The sequence below is a fragment of the Magallana gigas genome, chromosome 4 (genome assembly GCF_963853765.1).
Source record: "Magallana gigas chromosome 4, xbMagGiga1.1, whole genome shotgun sequence".
In the NCBI taxonomy this organism is placed as follows: domain Eukaryota; kingdom Metazoa; phylum Mollusca; class Bivalvia; order Ostreida; family Ostreidae; genus Magallana; species Magallana gigas.
Window position 1 is genome coordinate 7,306,512 of NC_088856.1, and position 16,630 is coordinate 7,323,141.

A 16,630-nucleotide genomic window follows, 5' to 3' on the forward strand; every position below is an offset into this window, starting at 1 on the left:
GTAAGCATATGTGTTTTTAACTTTAGTGTTTTTAAAGGATATGTTTTGTTAAATAAAATACATGTATGCGATTTAGAGGTAATAATTTTTAGAAACGCTTCATGTTTCACGATGTTGTTATGCACCGCAAAGGATTATTGGGATATTGAGAACTTTTTCACAGGTCCACAAAATTTTCTCTGAACAATGTGCAGATTTTGACTCGAATTTCCTCCGATTGTACATGTTGTCTATTTGGACTCACTACGCGAGAGGCGCTAAGTGCGCCTCGCTGCGCTCACTATAATCTGTGTCTTTTTCTATACTCTGTCTTGAGTTTTTGCTTCCACCACTTTTTGCTTCATATTTTGATAATCATAAATACCTTTGTGCTCAAACTACGTTCATCCACTAATGTGGAAAACGTTCAGATGATCTATTTTGAAACGCCCCCTCTACCGCTTCATGTTTCAATACACATCCCAAAATAGAAAGTATACGTGGATTTTGCATTGCATCAGCCATTAATAAGCCCGGATGATAACCTTGAAAATTGCGTAAGGTATCCCGAGTACCTCCGAATGGAGAAAAGATGTAAACATTTTCCATTATAAATCTCCGTAAGAAATTTTTTTCGTTCCTGTGAACTTTTATGAGTGAAAAATGATAATTGTTCAATGAAGATATCTTGGATTGATTCCCTTTTATCGATTTCAACTGCATTTCTTTCACAGGTATCTGTGTTTTTATTAAAAATCATCCAAAAAAGATGAAAGCAATAACTTGGGAGAGACAATAGTTTTAAAGATATTACATGAATAAATAATTAACAATCAAATAATAAACGTGTTTTCAGCAAACACATTTTAAATATAATTATTTATAAAGTTTGCTGTATTGTCCTTTATCTTCTCATAGTTTAGTGAAACAATACCATCTTCTTTAACTTAATTTTTTTTTCAAAAATATGTTTAATCATTTACATTATATGATATACAATAATATATACTAATGAGAAAAAATTGTAAAAAATAAATAAATTTTATGCCAGAGAGAGAGAGAGAGAGAGAGAGAGAGAGAAGAGAGAGAGAGAGAGAAAGAGAGAGAGAGAGAGAGGTGTAAATATATTACATTTATACATATATAAATATGCGAAAATTAGTTTACCTGCTAATGTTTCCTTCGAAACAGCCAAAAAGGTAAACCCCAAAAGAATGTAGGAAAACATTGAATTATTGTTGAAAATTCGTCATTCTTACATTTGTCTGAAAGAGTGAAACAGAAGGCCTTGTTTATTTCCTTGACGACTTTTTCTATTATGATGATAACCATTTATCGAACACTGGAAAATGAATCGTTTATTTGACAAAAATATGCGTCCTGCTTATCCATTATGTAAAACATTTTTTTTTTCATTCTGTTCATGTGTTCTTCGAATCTTTCTCATCTAATCGATGCTTATCTACAGTTTTGACTTCAGCGTTATGACATTGACATTTTTCACAGGACACGTCAGAATACATTTGAGTGAAAATACGCCAGTCTGTAACTTTAATTTTCCCATGTATTATCATCTATGTATAAGCTACTCTCAGGAAACTAACTGAACAATTTTGTCTTAATTTTGTAGAGGAAGGGAATAAGAAGTGGAAATGTATTGCTCCATTCGTCCAAAAGACTATTAATTTATACCGTTAGAATTGACGATCTTAAATATAATTATATATTTCTACTTCTAAATATCAAACGAGAGGCAGGGTGCAATGATATGCCGAGAAACTGAAATGATTTAATGATAGAACAGTTATAGAATACTATTCCATCATTATTTTATTATATATTTCAGTTTCAGTTATTATGCAAATATACGTTTCAATAAATGCTTACATAGGCATTGCCTGCTGCCTAATCCATTATGGATTAGGCAGCAGGCAATGCCTATATAAGCCTTCTCCATAAATCATTAAATCATTATAATGGGGGTTTAAACATCGGACTGTGAAACATCGAGGGCCCATACCATGAGGGCTGAAATTTTCAGAGTCATCTACAACTGGTAAATAACTGCCACTGTGAAAATATGGTGATGTGATCATCTCTAGTTTATGAGATAAGGGACCCTAAAGAATATGCACTTTATTCATTGTTATTGGATTTTGAACATCGGGCTCTGAAACATCGGAAACAAACAGACAGACAGACTGAAAGATTTATTAAAGAATTCTCAAAACAGTTTTCACTGACAAATTCTGAACACAAAATTATGCATATATTTGTATATCTTGTAAAACTTCTTTCACTTAAATTACGTAAATGAAGTTCTATGATTAATTCCATTACACACATGTTCAATTTTTAGCATTGTCTATAAAAAATAATAAATCGGCAAAACGAAACTTAACCTGTACAGATGAATGCAAATATATGCAACATCGGAGTTTAGAAACATTGATTTTAACCCTTACTGGGTTTCCATAAATATTTTTTTTATAAAATCTAAACAAAAAAAAAACGTGAGGGAGAAACCCTACTATGGGGGAAAACCTCCTAGAAAGTGGGTTTTCCCGGGGGGGGGGGGCTACTATGGGGGAAAAGGTGCTATACAACACCGGAATTACTTTTCCCGTGATTAAATATAGAATATCAAAATATTGCTTAATTTCTACATAATTCCTTTAAAGCCATTAAATACGGGAAAATTCATCAAATCAATTATGACGTAATAATGGTTCTAGCACCAAAAAGATAGTTTAAGACTTTAAAACAACTGATGAGTTTATTGTCAAACACAACAGAGAATATCAAGCATTTAATTTTGGAATGTGACAATGTCAAGGAAATATGGTCAAAATCGAGTAGGATTGTCCAATTAGAAATTATGTGGATATGTAAACATGTAATTTTAGGTTTCATTTATGAGAATAATTGTAGTGTACGATTTTAGGATAATACTAGTATTTCATCTATGTTGCTTATAGAATTTATAAATCTAAGATGAGAGAGTATGTAAAAAACCATTAATGGACAAGTGACACAAGTCATTTTCTTTCTAAAAACATTCTTTTTAATAAAAAAAATCATTTTTAAACAAATTTCTCACTTACAGGACAGGTGACACAATCACAAAAACATTAAACTAAAATTTTGATTGTGAATGTGATAAAATTTCTTTAGAATTTTTACTGTTACTCCCATCTATTTCACAGCTATTGCTGAGTTTTTGAGCTGATAAGACGCGTGACCTCAATATGTATATCTGAAGCCTCCGAGATCAGAAACCTTCGGTGCGACGTCAGAGCCGACTCACACTACCCATTCGCTGTATGCTTTTATCTAAAATCTGAAGTCAATAAATTTTGCTATTTGATATTAAGTCTGAGAACCCTGAATAAAAACGTGAAATATTCTAAGTTAAGAAATCCCATTTCTGTTACTAGTAACTCAGTAATTATAAATTGGAGTAAAAAAATTTCCTGCACTATTTTATAGCTATATACTTCACTATAGCCAGGTATATGTCAATTTGAAAATTATTGCACTGTGTGTGTTTATAAGATACACAAAGATTATATAATCACTTTCAATATTTATTTTTAAGTAAGATGTGATCCTCCAAATAAATAAATAAAAATTGGAAAAAAAAATTGACTCTACACTATATGGATTTGCTTATAACCAAATTTCAGAATTTCTTGCCAATTGTTTTTCATCAGAATATTTTACAATATTATATTTTTATTTTTTTATTTATATATTCTTACATCAAAAAATCAACTCTTTGTGGCCCAATTTTACCTTAGAGGATCACAATTTGGAAAAAGAAATTTAAATCATCACTTCCCCGGAATGCTTCCACACACGTTATATTTTTTACGTGCCAAATGGCTTCTAAAAAAATAATAATATAATTTTATCCCCTCCTTAATTGCGTCCCTAACGTGACTACAGGGCTCATGATTTGAACAAACTCGAATTTTCATTACTTAGGGATTCTTCAAAATAGTTTTAGTTTGCAAAATACTTTTTGAGAAGATTTTTGAGATATAACAAAACGTTTTTAGTAATTCTGAATTATCTCTTCTTAAAAGAGGATTTGGCTCTTTATTTCAACACTCTTAAATCCACCTAATAATGTTTTGCGCCAAATTTGGTTGAAAATGACGTAGTGATTCCTGAGAAGAAGTCGAAAATGTAAAACATTTACAGACAGAAAGACAGACAAACTGGCGCCGAAAAAAGTGTTAAGAAAAGCTCAGGTTATCTAGAGAACAACATCATTTATTTTTATAGTCGACATTAAAATCATTCATCTCGAAAAGATACTATAAATACAACTGGAATATGTATATCACTAAAAAAATCTGTTTTATGTTCAATACTATATTGCTTTAGAACAGTTATGTGGGGTATTCTTAATAACTCTTAGTACATATGTGGCAAACGCGTTTGTAAAATAGCATGATTATAATGAAATACTTGTTAGCAGCGGTAAAAAAAAAATTTTGTCTGTAAAAATGAGGGCGTTGCAAAAAATGGTTTTTTTTGTCTGGTATCGATAATTTATCAAAGGTTATTTTGGCACCCCAGGCTTAGTGTATTCTAAGGGGACTGGGGTTTTGGTATTTCGAATCATTTTCTAAATTGGTAAACAGTCAAATAAATATGATAGACGAAATTATTACGATTTACTACCTTTCCCAGCAGTCTCAAAAAAATAAATTATAAGTCATTAAATTGAAGTTAAATGGGACACCTGTAGATATTATAATGGATAAGGACATAATAATTATAATACTTTCATCGGCTTAGAATTTTTAAACACAAAATTTTACCAAACATTATGTTGTAAAACTTCTAGAAATTATAAAAAATTTAATAGCCCATGCAGGATTTGAACTTCGACTTTCAGATCTGTAGGTAACGCTAACCAATTTCCCTATGCTGTTACGTGATAATTCTGGAGAAAAAGGTTTAATTTTATAGTTTATTTCGAAAAAAAAGTACATGTACATGTACGTAACGATATGAATGTGTCCTACACAAGTTAAGTTCATGTTCTTGACTATTTGAAAGTCAATAACCCACAATATGCATCACTAAACACAAAGTATATAGAATCAAAGTGGAAACGTACAGAAAATATTTATGTCGATAATCTCCAACATGGTATTGTACTGCAAAGATGTAAATAAAATACTTCAATTTCTAGATAAGACATTTAGAAAAAAAAATGTTGTTGTTGTTTAAAATCAAAAGAATATGCATTTGTTAACGTCTAAGCTCCACAATTCAATAGAGTGCGATATTTTTAAATCAAACATGGTTCTCCATTGTGCTTGCTTCTCTCGCTATCTATGACTATAGCCGCAGATCATTTTCCAGAAAAACTGTAACAACTGGCCAACATCGCCTAAAGTGATGAGACCGACGACTATAGCAATGATGACGATGCTCAACGTACCGCCGACGATGGAGGCGGACGGTCGCGGATCTACGGCGGAAGTCCTCTTCCGGATGGAGCTAGACAACAAGGATTTATTAACGTACAGTTCCTTTTTCAACTTGTCCACTTTGATTCGTAGCTCGACCTCGTTTTGGATGAAGACTTGGTTCTTGGTTCTTGAACATGGGCACAGACAACCTATAGTAAATAAAAAAAATTAGCAATTGTTTGCAATTGCTTTAATTGAAATGCATAATCAAAGATCATTTTGAATTTAAGAAACCGTTTAGTATTGATGGAATATATTTCAATTCAGTTGCAAAGGCTTGATAATTACTCTGTTCTTTAGAAGTAGTAATTTCGTCAACATTCCAAGCTGGCGTAGTTGTCTTGGATTCCGATATTTGGGTCCTTGTATAAGGTTCTGTAAATACTGCACGAGTAGATGATTCGGACGTAAATGTTGTTATCTGAGATTGTATTTTAGTTGTTGGTGTTGTCATCGGTGTTGTTGTTATAGGCTGAGGCGACGTTGTTACGATTGCTTAAAAAACAAAAACGTGAAGTTTTTATTTAGTACGGGAAATTATTTTCTTACTTTTTTGATAAAAGATAATTTCGGATGCAAATTGATGGCGTGATTGAGGAGTTTGTATCTAATTATCAAATACAATGTATTATTTTATGGTAACTTGAAAACTACTAATGTTCTAAGAGGCCTTTAAATGATTACCTGGTGTTGTTGATGTTGGCGTTGTTGTAGTTTCTGGTCTTGTCGAAAGCTGAGATGACGTTACAATTACTAAAACAGAAAACGCAAGGTTAGCGTATTGTGGTGGACGTGAATTTTTAAAAATATATTTTTTTGTCTGATAAAATCTGCTTTTGAGATTATGGTATTTTAATTTAACATGTTAATATTCTTTAAAGCCAATATATGGCCAATATATAAATAAGTTATCATTGGGTTGCTCACCGAAATCTTGCCATTTGGGATCATGAATTCAAAATTCGATTAATCTGTTTTTTAACATTTATCAACTTATGTAAAGTTATGTGAGCGATAATTTTTTTTAGTGAATAGATGTACTTTTGCATCGCATAACCTTAGTACAATTCTCTATAACACTTTACTATTAAAAGTTGATTGACCTACGTTCTATAGCCAGTTTGTGATATGATTTCAAACTGCAAAAAATATCAGAATTGTGTGATAAGACTTCCAGTGAAAACATCACGTTAAAAATAGAAATCTGATTCTAAAATTACATAAATCAGTTCAATGATCTGGCTCAAAGAAAAACATTGAATTAATCTTGTGGTCTTGTAATGTACAGCATTTAACTTTCTTTATTTGAATATACTGATAGGTTTGTATTGTATATAGATTATCGGTTTTTAGAGCATAAAAGGAAAACAATGTATGTGTATTAATCTAATGGTGTGATATTTTGTTAAAGGTTTACACATAAATTTCAATTTTAGTCAAGCCGTGTATTGCTTTATCGATTTGTCATACCAATGCTTACTTACGTTTCCCATTCAAAGGAAAAAAAAACTTCTCGACGTTTTTAATAAAAATCATAGAGCACAGTTTCAAATAAGCAAACATATTCCGACTGATATTTGCCTCGTACAGTCAAAACATTAAAACAAGAGGACGGAGTCAACATTCTTAATCTGAGCAATGATAGATATATATTAGTGTCATTGTATAGAATACAAATATAACTTAGTAAGTGCATTGTGTTTAAGGCCCCTCACACCAACATTTTATTTGACGGATCGATAAAGAATCTGTTTTGAAATATGGTTTTACAAAACAGAGGCTAACATCGGCTTCAAATCATTTTATATAAATTTATGTTTATCTCTTCACTGAAATGGGATATTTAGAAGCTTAAAAATTGGTATCAATTGATGAAATGTGGAGATAACGAACAGTGTTCAAATTCAAAAGTCCGAAGGAAAAATACAAAACAGGAGCAGAGCAAACACAGACTTTACAAAAGTTAGAGGAAGGACCAGGTGCCGTGGAGGACTGAGCATACTCTGATGACCGTTCACACTCGCCGGAATTCTTTGTTGAAATCGGGTAAAGCGAAAAAATTACCTACCAATAAGTATGGAAAATGTCGACCTAGCGGAGGATTGAATTTGCTGACAAGATCGTTGTAATGACTATACAACTTACATAATTATGAATATAATCGAGAGTGTTGATAATCTTGTTTTATCAACTTGTTTCTCAGTAGCTTGTCTCGTTTTAAAAATCTTTCATACATAGAGCACGCCCTTCTGTATCGAATTAATTGAGAGACAAAAACTCCATCTGAAGGTATATTGCTACATCAATCATTTTGTATTGAATAACAATATTACAAGAAGTGCAACCAATAAGAATTTTATTATACCTAAGATGAAAGGTAAGGGTCCTCAAGTCGATAGTGTTTCAAAATTTCCAGAACTTGTCATTTAGAGCGAATAGCGCGATTTGCTAATATACTGATGCTATGTTGATAAAACAAACCGTAATAGATGGTGTGACGTCATAGATTAGAGTTCAATAGCAGCTCCCATAACGGCGGGAAATTTAAATTAAGAGATGGATTTTCTTGATTTATTCATCATTGTACGGAGGGTTCTTGACGTAAAAATACGATTTACAATTATATGTATATGATATAGTTTCATTCCCCTTTATTGTCTTCTAGTAAAATATCTAAATATGAAACAGATAACTCAGACTGTGGTGTCTTTTATTTCAAGTTCACTGGTATCGAGTCGACATAAAAATGATAGTAACAATTGATAATGCGTCGTCGATATATCTAAATGTCGAATTGACGGCCACGGGGAGTGATTTCTATTTTTCATGTATAAGTATTTGAGTAAAATTCTGCTTCATATTATTATACAAGTAGTTCTGCTTACAATGGAGCACAATTGGTACTCATTGAAATTCCAACAGATTGTTGGAGGACCTGATTTCCAAACACTACATAGATGTCAATCAGAAACGCAAGCATTTTTTATAACATTTTCAGAGTACTAGTGTACGCAGTCCTAATGGTTTTCAACAAAAAAGTTTTGTTAATGATTGATTGCAAGGTAAGTAAATTTACAAGATCCATTTTTTATAAAAAGCAGCTATTAATGATGTAAAAAGGCTTGAATGTTCACTTCTCGAGAAGGCTTAATCACAAATTTCAGTTGTTCTGTCAAACGGACAAATTACATCAGAAAAGACCTTGACCTTGGCCTTGACGGTCATCTGTGTTTCAAAGCCCTTAGATGTTTCATTGTTTGCATTTTAAGCCTCGTCTAAATCTAAACTTTAATTTGAGATTCCTCTGACTCTTACCTACGCCCTTTTTTTTTTAATGTTAAAACTCATTTTTCATGAAAAAGGGTGGGGTCTAGAGTAGGAGGAATCTCGGATTATCTACCCTCGTTCAAGGGGCCTGTTAACTTTGATGAATGAGACATTTATGGTCAATGTTTTATAATGTTGAGTTAAAGTGACATAGGTAACCTATGAAAATTAAAAATCTCTTGCATGATAAAATTGCTGGTAAATTATACAATGATTTGACAAAATCGTGTCATTTGAGTTAATGAAAATCAATGCATGTGTACATTAACATGAAATAATTACTTTAATTCAATAAAAAAATTTATGTGTTGAAATCTATTCGATAATTCAATGATTCCCAGTCTTCATATTGAATATCTGAGAAATGTTTGTTTCCTCAAGATAATTGACTTTTATAACTTTGTTTATCATACAGTTTCTGGGTTACCTATTTTATTAAAAACAAATTTGTATTGCAGAATTCGTTAAAATTTGATGTGTAAAGGTGAGTAATTCTGCTTCAAATCTCCTTACAATTTTGACAATGTAAGTTTCTATTTTAACCATTTACTAATATTATAGAAAATTGGAGTTTATATTATGACCTATCAGGATTAAGAATTTAGAAGGAATTACTTTGTAAATATTGTATATATCAGATGTAGATAAATCTGATGTGTAAAGTTGTATATTTTCATTGTGTCAGATGTAGATAAATCTGATGAACATGCAAGCTTTTGTAATGCAGCTTAATATATAAAAGTAAATATTTCTAAGGAAATATTAAGGTGTTTTATATTGTAAATAGGAAATATATGTAAGGAACATGTATTTAGATATATATTTAATATTCAGATCAATTAACATCAGTTATTGAAGATATTGAACGGTTTGGAACCGGACTCAATTCCATAAATTGGTATGCTTTATAATTGTGTATTTTAATATTCTATTGTAAAAGAAAGACAACTTTTGTATGTTAAAATTGATAAGAGTTATTTCCCTTAATTGTGTCTTTCTGATCTTGGACTGAATGAAATTATATGTATATGGGAAATATGTATATTTCAATGGAAATGTATTTAAAGATAATTCTATTGTAATAATGTATAAATGTATTTTATGACTTGATATTATACAATTATGTTATATTATTTTATTATAATATATTACAGAGTATAAAAATACATAACACCATTAAAGAAATTTGAAGAAAGGATTGTCTTATTATTGCTGGGAAATCCCGTTACATTTTATTAAAAATCTAACAATTTCATACTTTGTTTAGTCTGATCACTGGAAAAAATCCACTTTATCTTAGAAATTTTGTTTGGATTCCAAAGATAATTTATTTTGATTTAAGTTTAAGTTTAAAAGACCAGATTTTATTTTAATGGTTGGAAACAATGATACAAGCTTAAGATCTGAGAGCCTAAACAATGCATTAATCAAGAAGAGATTTTCTTTAAATTGTTTTACAAAAATTAGATATGATAAGACAGAAAGAAAGTAAGAAAAAAGAAAGAAAAAGGCAGAGAAGTTATTACCATTATTTCTTTTTGAGCAAATTGCAGACATCGATAATGTACATGGCACGTCAACCCATCCATTTGACGCAATTTCTACACAATCAGCGTTTTTATATTTGTAGTGTACGTTGTTAGGTTGACTTGCTGCCCATTTTGTATAGAGAACAGTTTCATTTAACATATTCACAAAATAGTTTTCTTGGTAGATGTCATGCACCCCAATCCAGTAATTCGTGGATAAGCTTAAAAAGAATCTGAAAAAAAATGTTATTTTTCAAAACAAAACAAAAATTTAGCAACTTTTATCAAGATAAATTTTTATTTTAAATTTATTTTGAAATTCGCAAAATAAAATTATGAACCGACTGTTGTTTTTTTTCTTAACAACAATTATTCAAATAGTCATTTAGTGATCTGCATGATGTTAAGCAAATGTTTTTGTAAAACAAAAAAGTTTAATTTCATAATAAATGGTTCATTGGCTTACACATTTGTAAAGAGGGTTGTCTGGCCATGTACAAATGAAAATCAAAACTGTAAACATTTTTTGAACCGACTTGTTCATTCTAAAAAACTGAATAAATTTTTGTAAACAGATAAAAAAAAAACAATAAACATAAGGTGTTATATGTTGTTATCTATGCTTATTGAGTAGACAAGAACAGAACATATCTTTTTTTTAATCGGAAGTAAATATAAGATTTAATTTTTATTTACAACACAAAAAATGGTCAATGGTGTCTGCTCTAAAACAATATGTTTTCATAGGGAATAAATGTATATATAAAGTAAAAGTTTGCCCCCCCCCCTCTTCGGACATACACACAAAATTGTGTGGCCACCGGAGATCATGATTCAAACAAACCTAAATCTAAAGTACCTGTGGGTGCTTCCACACAAGTGACAGCTTTTCTGTGCAATCGATTTTTGTGAACAATATTTTTAACCATTCTTTCTATAAAATCCTTTTAAAAATTTTGATCTTCCATTGTGACCCTACCCAACCACTAGGGATCATGATTTTGACAATATTGAATTAGCACAACTTGAGGATGCTTCCACACAAGTAACTGCTTTTCTGACCAATTTATTTTTGAAAAGTAAATTTTATAAAAAAAAAAAATTCCACATATATATCTATCCAAAAAATTCAATTCAACTCCCTTTTTGGCCCCATCCAACCTCCGAGGTCATAATTTGAACAAACTTGCATCTAAACTACCTGAAAATGCTTTTAGCTTCATGGCCAAACATTTTGAGATGATTTTCGAGATGAAGAATTTTTTTAATTATCTCCCCTTTGAGGAAGGCATGGCCTTTTACTTGAACAAACTTGAATTACCCAGGGGCTCTGGAGAAGAAGATGAAATTGTGAAATATTTCCGACAACAACAACAATACAATGAGAGACAACAGACAAATTGCAATCAGAAAAACTCATATGAGCCTTCGGATCAGGGGAGCTAAAACCGAAAAAAAAATTAAAATTTGAGTTTAAATTTTGTCCAAGTCCTTGTACAGCAGTTTTAGTATAAACAAATGAGTTCAAGAAATGTTTTAATTTTAATTCACATACGTACAAGATGGCCGAACATTCCCTTGAGTTTTGAATCATTATCATTTGATATTAAGGTGTTTATTAGAATCACTCAAAATTTCAATAATAGACGTTCTCAGCAAGTTATTTGTTGTAAAACATTTTAATGATTCCTGTCAGTCCCGAGTGTTCTATAAACTATCATGTTGTCAAAACATTGCATTTCGGAAACAATACTTAACCGATTTGAGTATTAGTATTGATCTTGTAATTTAAGATTTGCACCTACATTGTACCTTGTAGTGCCGAATAAACATAATACTGTAATTGTGGATCAATTAAAGATCAGTAAGTAATCAACAGGGTGCTTATTGGTAATTGTGAAAACTAAGCGTTACTTCTGTACACTTTAAAAAATTTATTGTACAAAAAAACGCTAATAACTGACACCGAACTGACTCGGTCTAAGGAGAATTCTCTTTTTTGATCTTTGCAAGTTCTTTAAGTCCGAGAAAGAGTATAAGACAAAAAACTATTTACTCCTCCCACCTAGAAATTGCATTGCAGGTAAGTACCCTATTAAATCAGAGCTCTTTGATACAAATCGAAAAGTAATTCGTTTATCATTACTATCACAAACTTTTGTAGGGAACACAGAAATTAACAAAGCAGATATAATACGAAAGATTAACAATATCGTTAAAATTATGTAACAAGTGTATAATCTTTTTTGATGTATTTTTAAGGGGGAGAGGCGACGAAGAATTTGTGGTCAGATCTTGACCGTAAACACACCCATATATATTAGTCCAAAAAAAGAATGAACATTGGGAACAAATTTACATAATTCCTGAAACATAAAGTATATTTCACATAAAAATAACACCGTTTGAAAGGAATAAACATGTATTGTTTATTTGTTGACTGCTAGACTAATCTTTTAATCAACCTATCGATTAAATGTAGCCTATAGCTAGCTGTAAATATTCTAACGCCGTCATGTATCTGCACGTTCGCATTTAGCTTTCGCAGATTTCTGATACTTTATAGCACGGTAAAAAGGGAAATTAAAACGGTTGAATTTTGGTAGTAAAACACTAAATTTTCATAGTTGATTTAAACTGAAATAAACTGAATAAAATTAAAACTGATCAATTTCAAAAAACATATTGGAAATGTTATTTTCCTACTAGAACATAACGAGAACATTTCAAAAGTATAATCTAAAAATTCCAAACTTTTTTACAGTCGGAGGAAAACGTTTAGCTACTGGGAACTCTTTATGATATAGATTGCTTTTCTTAGTTATTTGGATTTTGCATTTCGAGATGAAAGCCCTAATTATAAAGAAAAATTTACTTCAAACTCATAAAAACTTAACATCATAGACATTTGTTTGAGACAGGTATTAAAATTTACTGTTATTCAAAAAAGAACGTATCTTTTAATATACATGTTACATTTATAATCTGTTTACTTACTTACGTACTTAAACATAACAAAACCAATTCTTTTAATACAAAACAGAAAGTTTTCAATTGAGATTGTTTTTGAGTTAATGATGCTTATAACCTTTAAATTTGTGATCAAAGTGAAATATAATTGAGAAAATTGAAAAGAACGGTTTTCTTAGAATATCTTAAGAGTTTCGTCTGACCCTTCTACGGCGTTTTGTGTCTCTGTGTCGGGGATCTCGGCTAGTATCCCTCCGTCCTCCTGGCAGCGTTTGTGAGCATCAGTGAATACCAGGTGCTCCTTTATCATCCAATAACAACGATCGTTCACTTGTAAAGCATCACCAATGTCATCACCGAGGCATCTACCTGTAATAACAATAAATAACGTTGTGTCTATTGGACACAGATACATCAGGAGAATTTTAAAAAAAACAGCTGTTGTGTGTAAAGTATTGTTTGTTGGTCAAGGTTCACAGTTGAAGAATTACTATAATGTGCAATGATTAAAGAAAGCACCTTTTTACTGCGGTAGTACATATTTTGTTTGGTTCCAAAATTTATATCAGTACAATTTGTACTTATTTCTTTCGATTTTTGATCAGCGAGTTTAAAATGGATGACTAGGAGAAATATCTCAATTTTTTTCCTGAAAAGGGATTATAACCGCAAAATTAGCAGCGACCTTAATTATAATGTAAATAGTGAATCTTGATCCCTAGAAGACCAAATTTGCATACGTGAACTCGTTAGTGAAACAGAGCTATTAGACAAGAAATTATAGAAGAATTTACATTGTTCTGCATTTGATAGTTTTTATAATCTTTCTCCATAGGGTACCATGTGAGCATAGTTCGAGAAACGTATACATGTAATTGTAGGTACTGTTTTGTAATTTAGCATTACAGAATGACAAAACGTTTGGACAATATATACAGGGGAGATGAGTTTGATATCGATATAGATAGATAAAAAGCAGAACCATTAAACCCGCCATTCATTCGTTAAATTACTCTTTATTTCCTGTTAACAGAGATTATGAACAGGTTATAATAACAATATTAAACGTATATTAGATAATTTAATAAAAGCTGCATATAAATATACATTAACACACAATAAGTGAACATCAAAAATAAACAAATACAAAGAAGTTGAAGTTGACTAATCACTAGGCCCAATAGCGAAAGAAACTAGAGACATAGTGCGGTAAAAATCCCAGTTAACGTTCAGTTATGTTAGCTACAAGTGAAAAAGCTAACTAAAGTTAGAAAAATCTTTTCCGATAATGCTTGGCAGTTTAGCAGACAGAGCCGTCCAAAAAAAAAGATTGTTTTTTGGTTTTTTTTTTTTAATTTCAGATCTTATGGGTTATATACTTAAAAGACTTATTACAGGCTTGTACAATTGTGTCAGTGTTAACGGGCTTGAATATTGTGAGCCAATGTATGTTAAAGCGTAGAAGGCACTGTTTCCTTTAAGACAGGTGGCATTAATGAGGTCATAGAAGTTACACTGCGCATTTTACATTAATGACGCCCAAGTAGCTACATGTGTCTTGTAAAGGAAGTGTATCATTCCTTAAATACCATATATTGTTTGAACTTCATTATTGTTTGTTGGAACGAAATTCGAGCACACACGATTTTACGACATCAAATTTATACGCCACTTTCTGAAGTACTCATTAACTATATCCAGCATATTCTGAGGGCATCGTGGTGTTAGTCCTCTACATGTGATATTATTATTAACCTCATTTATACAAAAGTATATCTTGCTAAACCTTTTTGAAAGTCATCATTTAGACGGGTGTTGCCATTTATTTCCTAATTGACAACGGATAGGCTTAATGATTTCCTGTCATTTTCATGATGGTGGTCTGTCCCAAAATATCAATTTATATATACAATACCCCGTACAATATTTCCCAGGGTTTTTATAGCCAATTTTTCTATAGCAGTTAAAAAGGAGGATAGGGATAGCTTCCGTAGTGGTAGACCATTCCATAAAAAGTAGTCATTTCCAGTAAATGTATAATGTAGTTCTAGCTTAAGGAATAACAAAATGATTTGTTCTTGAATGAATGATTTATGGTAAAGAAACGGCCTAAAAGAGTCTACATGGAGTTTGATGTCATTTCATAAACTATTAAATATTGATTGCATGCCTTTTAAAAATTACCTTGTATAATTAGTTTCCAACTTGTGTTGGACTTGACCTTGGTCCTATATATACATACTTTTTTAATTGCTTAATCTCGAGACCATTACCACCAAACTATATATAAGAATGAGATGTGTATTGTTTGGAAGAGAGACAAGAAAATATCATTTTAAGCATATACAACATCAGACAAATCCAATTCATTTATAGAGAGGTATTTTTCCTATGAGTTAAAATGACGTTCAGTTTAGTTTGCTGTTGCTTCGGGTCACTGGACGTTGGCAAGTTTGTCATCTTACCAGAACTGATCCAATGATATCATAGGTTCAGAAACTTTTCGCAATGATAAAATTTATCCTGGTTTACTTTCTGTATAATTTTCAGGGGTTTACTTTTTTCAAGGTGTCTCAATGATTTCCGAGCTGCCCTTGTTGATTGACTATAATCACTCGCCGAATTTTTAATAACTGGCGGTACAGCTTGGTCAGAAATCTCGTCTAGTATACATACGTTATTCTGGCAGCTTTTGTGTTCATCTAGACGAGCATCCATTACTGTAGATTCCTTATCTCATGCGAGGATTTAATTCCGCGATTCTATCGTGTTGCATCAAATATCAAATCAAGAGAATATAGAATCGCGAACACCGATTTTTTATCATATTTCCGAGATAATTTCTTGTAAATTAAAACATTTTGCAAATTCTAAATAAGGATAAAACATATATTTTACCTAATATTCCTTTGGTGTAAATAATCCACAGGAAGAGAGGAACATGATACATGAATTCACGCACAGTCATTTCACTACTCTGTGCATTTGTTTAATATTGCACAGGATAACAATTTCTCTCCTATGCATATAAGAGCATTGAAAGCAGCTATCCGAAAAGCATTGTTTTTCTTAGTTCATTAATAGAAGTAGTACTCTGATCAATAATGTTCTTTGGATTGCGATGCCTCAGTGGAATTAAAACTCTGCAGAGACTACTCCAGTATACGTCAAAAAGGAGATACATTTTAAAGATTTTTATTTTGGTATATAACGTGTGATTACAAAACTTGCAAGCACTTTAAGAACTTTATGATGAATAAAGCCAAAATCATAGGTTGAATTAGACTTTAATAGTTTTATATTTGAAGCGAGTCAGTTTTTAGACAGGACAAT

General features: G+C 31.3%; 1 protein-coding gene across 2 annotated transcripts; it reads right to left on the minus strand.

Annotated features, from left to right (window-relative positions):
• Positions 1-4,463: 4,463 nt before the first annotated feature.
• On the minus strand, positions 4,464-16,354 carry LOC105322531 (uncharacterized). 2 transcript variants are annotated; one of them, XM_034451525.2, is made up of 6 exons: positions 16,196-16,353; positions 13,501-13,666; positions 10,325-10,560; positions 6,156-6,224; positions 5,760-5,966; positions 4,464-5,620 (listed from the first exon to the last, which is right to left on the minus strand). In XM_034451525.2, exons 1-6 carry the CDS (start codon positions 16,263-16,265, stop codon positions 5,328-5,330), a joined length of 1,041 nt encoding a protein of 346 aa, XP_034307416.2. In that variant the 5' UTR covers positions 16,266-16,353; the 3' UTR covers positions 4,464-5,327. The 2 variants fall into 2 exon arrangements, 1 of the variants encoding a protein (XP_034307416.2); XR_010713606.1 differs by lacking the exon at positions 10,325-10,560 and having other exon boundaries at positions 16,196-16,354.
• Between the last annotated feature and the right edge of the window lie 276 nt (positions 16,355-16,630).

Coding starts and splice junctions, on each gene's coding strand:
- LOC105322531 (XM_034451525.2), bottom strand. CDS start 16,265: ATGACTGTGCGTGAATTCATGTATCATGTTCCTCTCTTCCTGTGGATT. Junction 13,667..16,195: donor TTACACCAAAGGAATATTAG/GTAAAATATATG, acceptor TTGTTATTACAG/GTAGATGCCTCGGTGATGAC. Junction 10,561..13,500: donor ACACAAAACGCCGTAGAAGG/GTCAGACGAAAC, acceptor ATTTTTTTTCAG/ATTCTTTTTAAGCTTATCCA.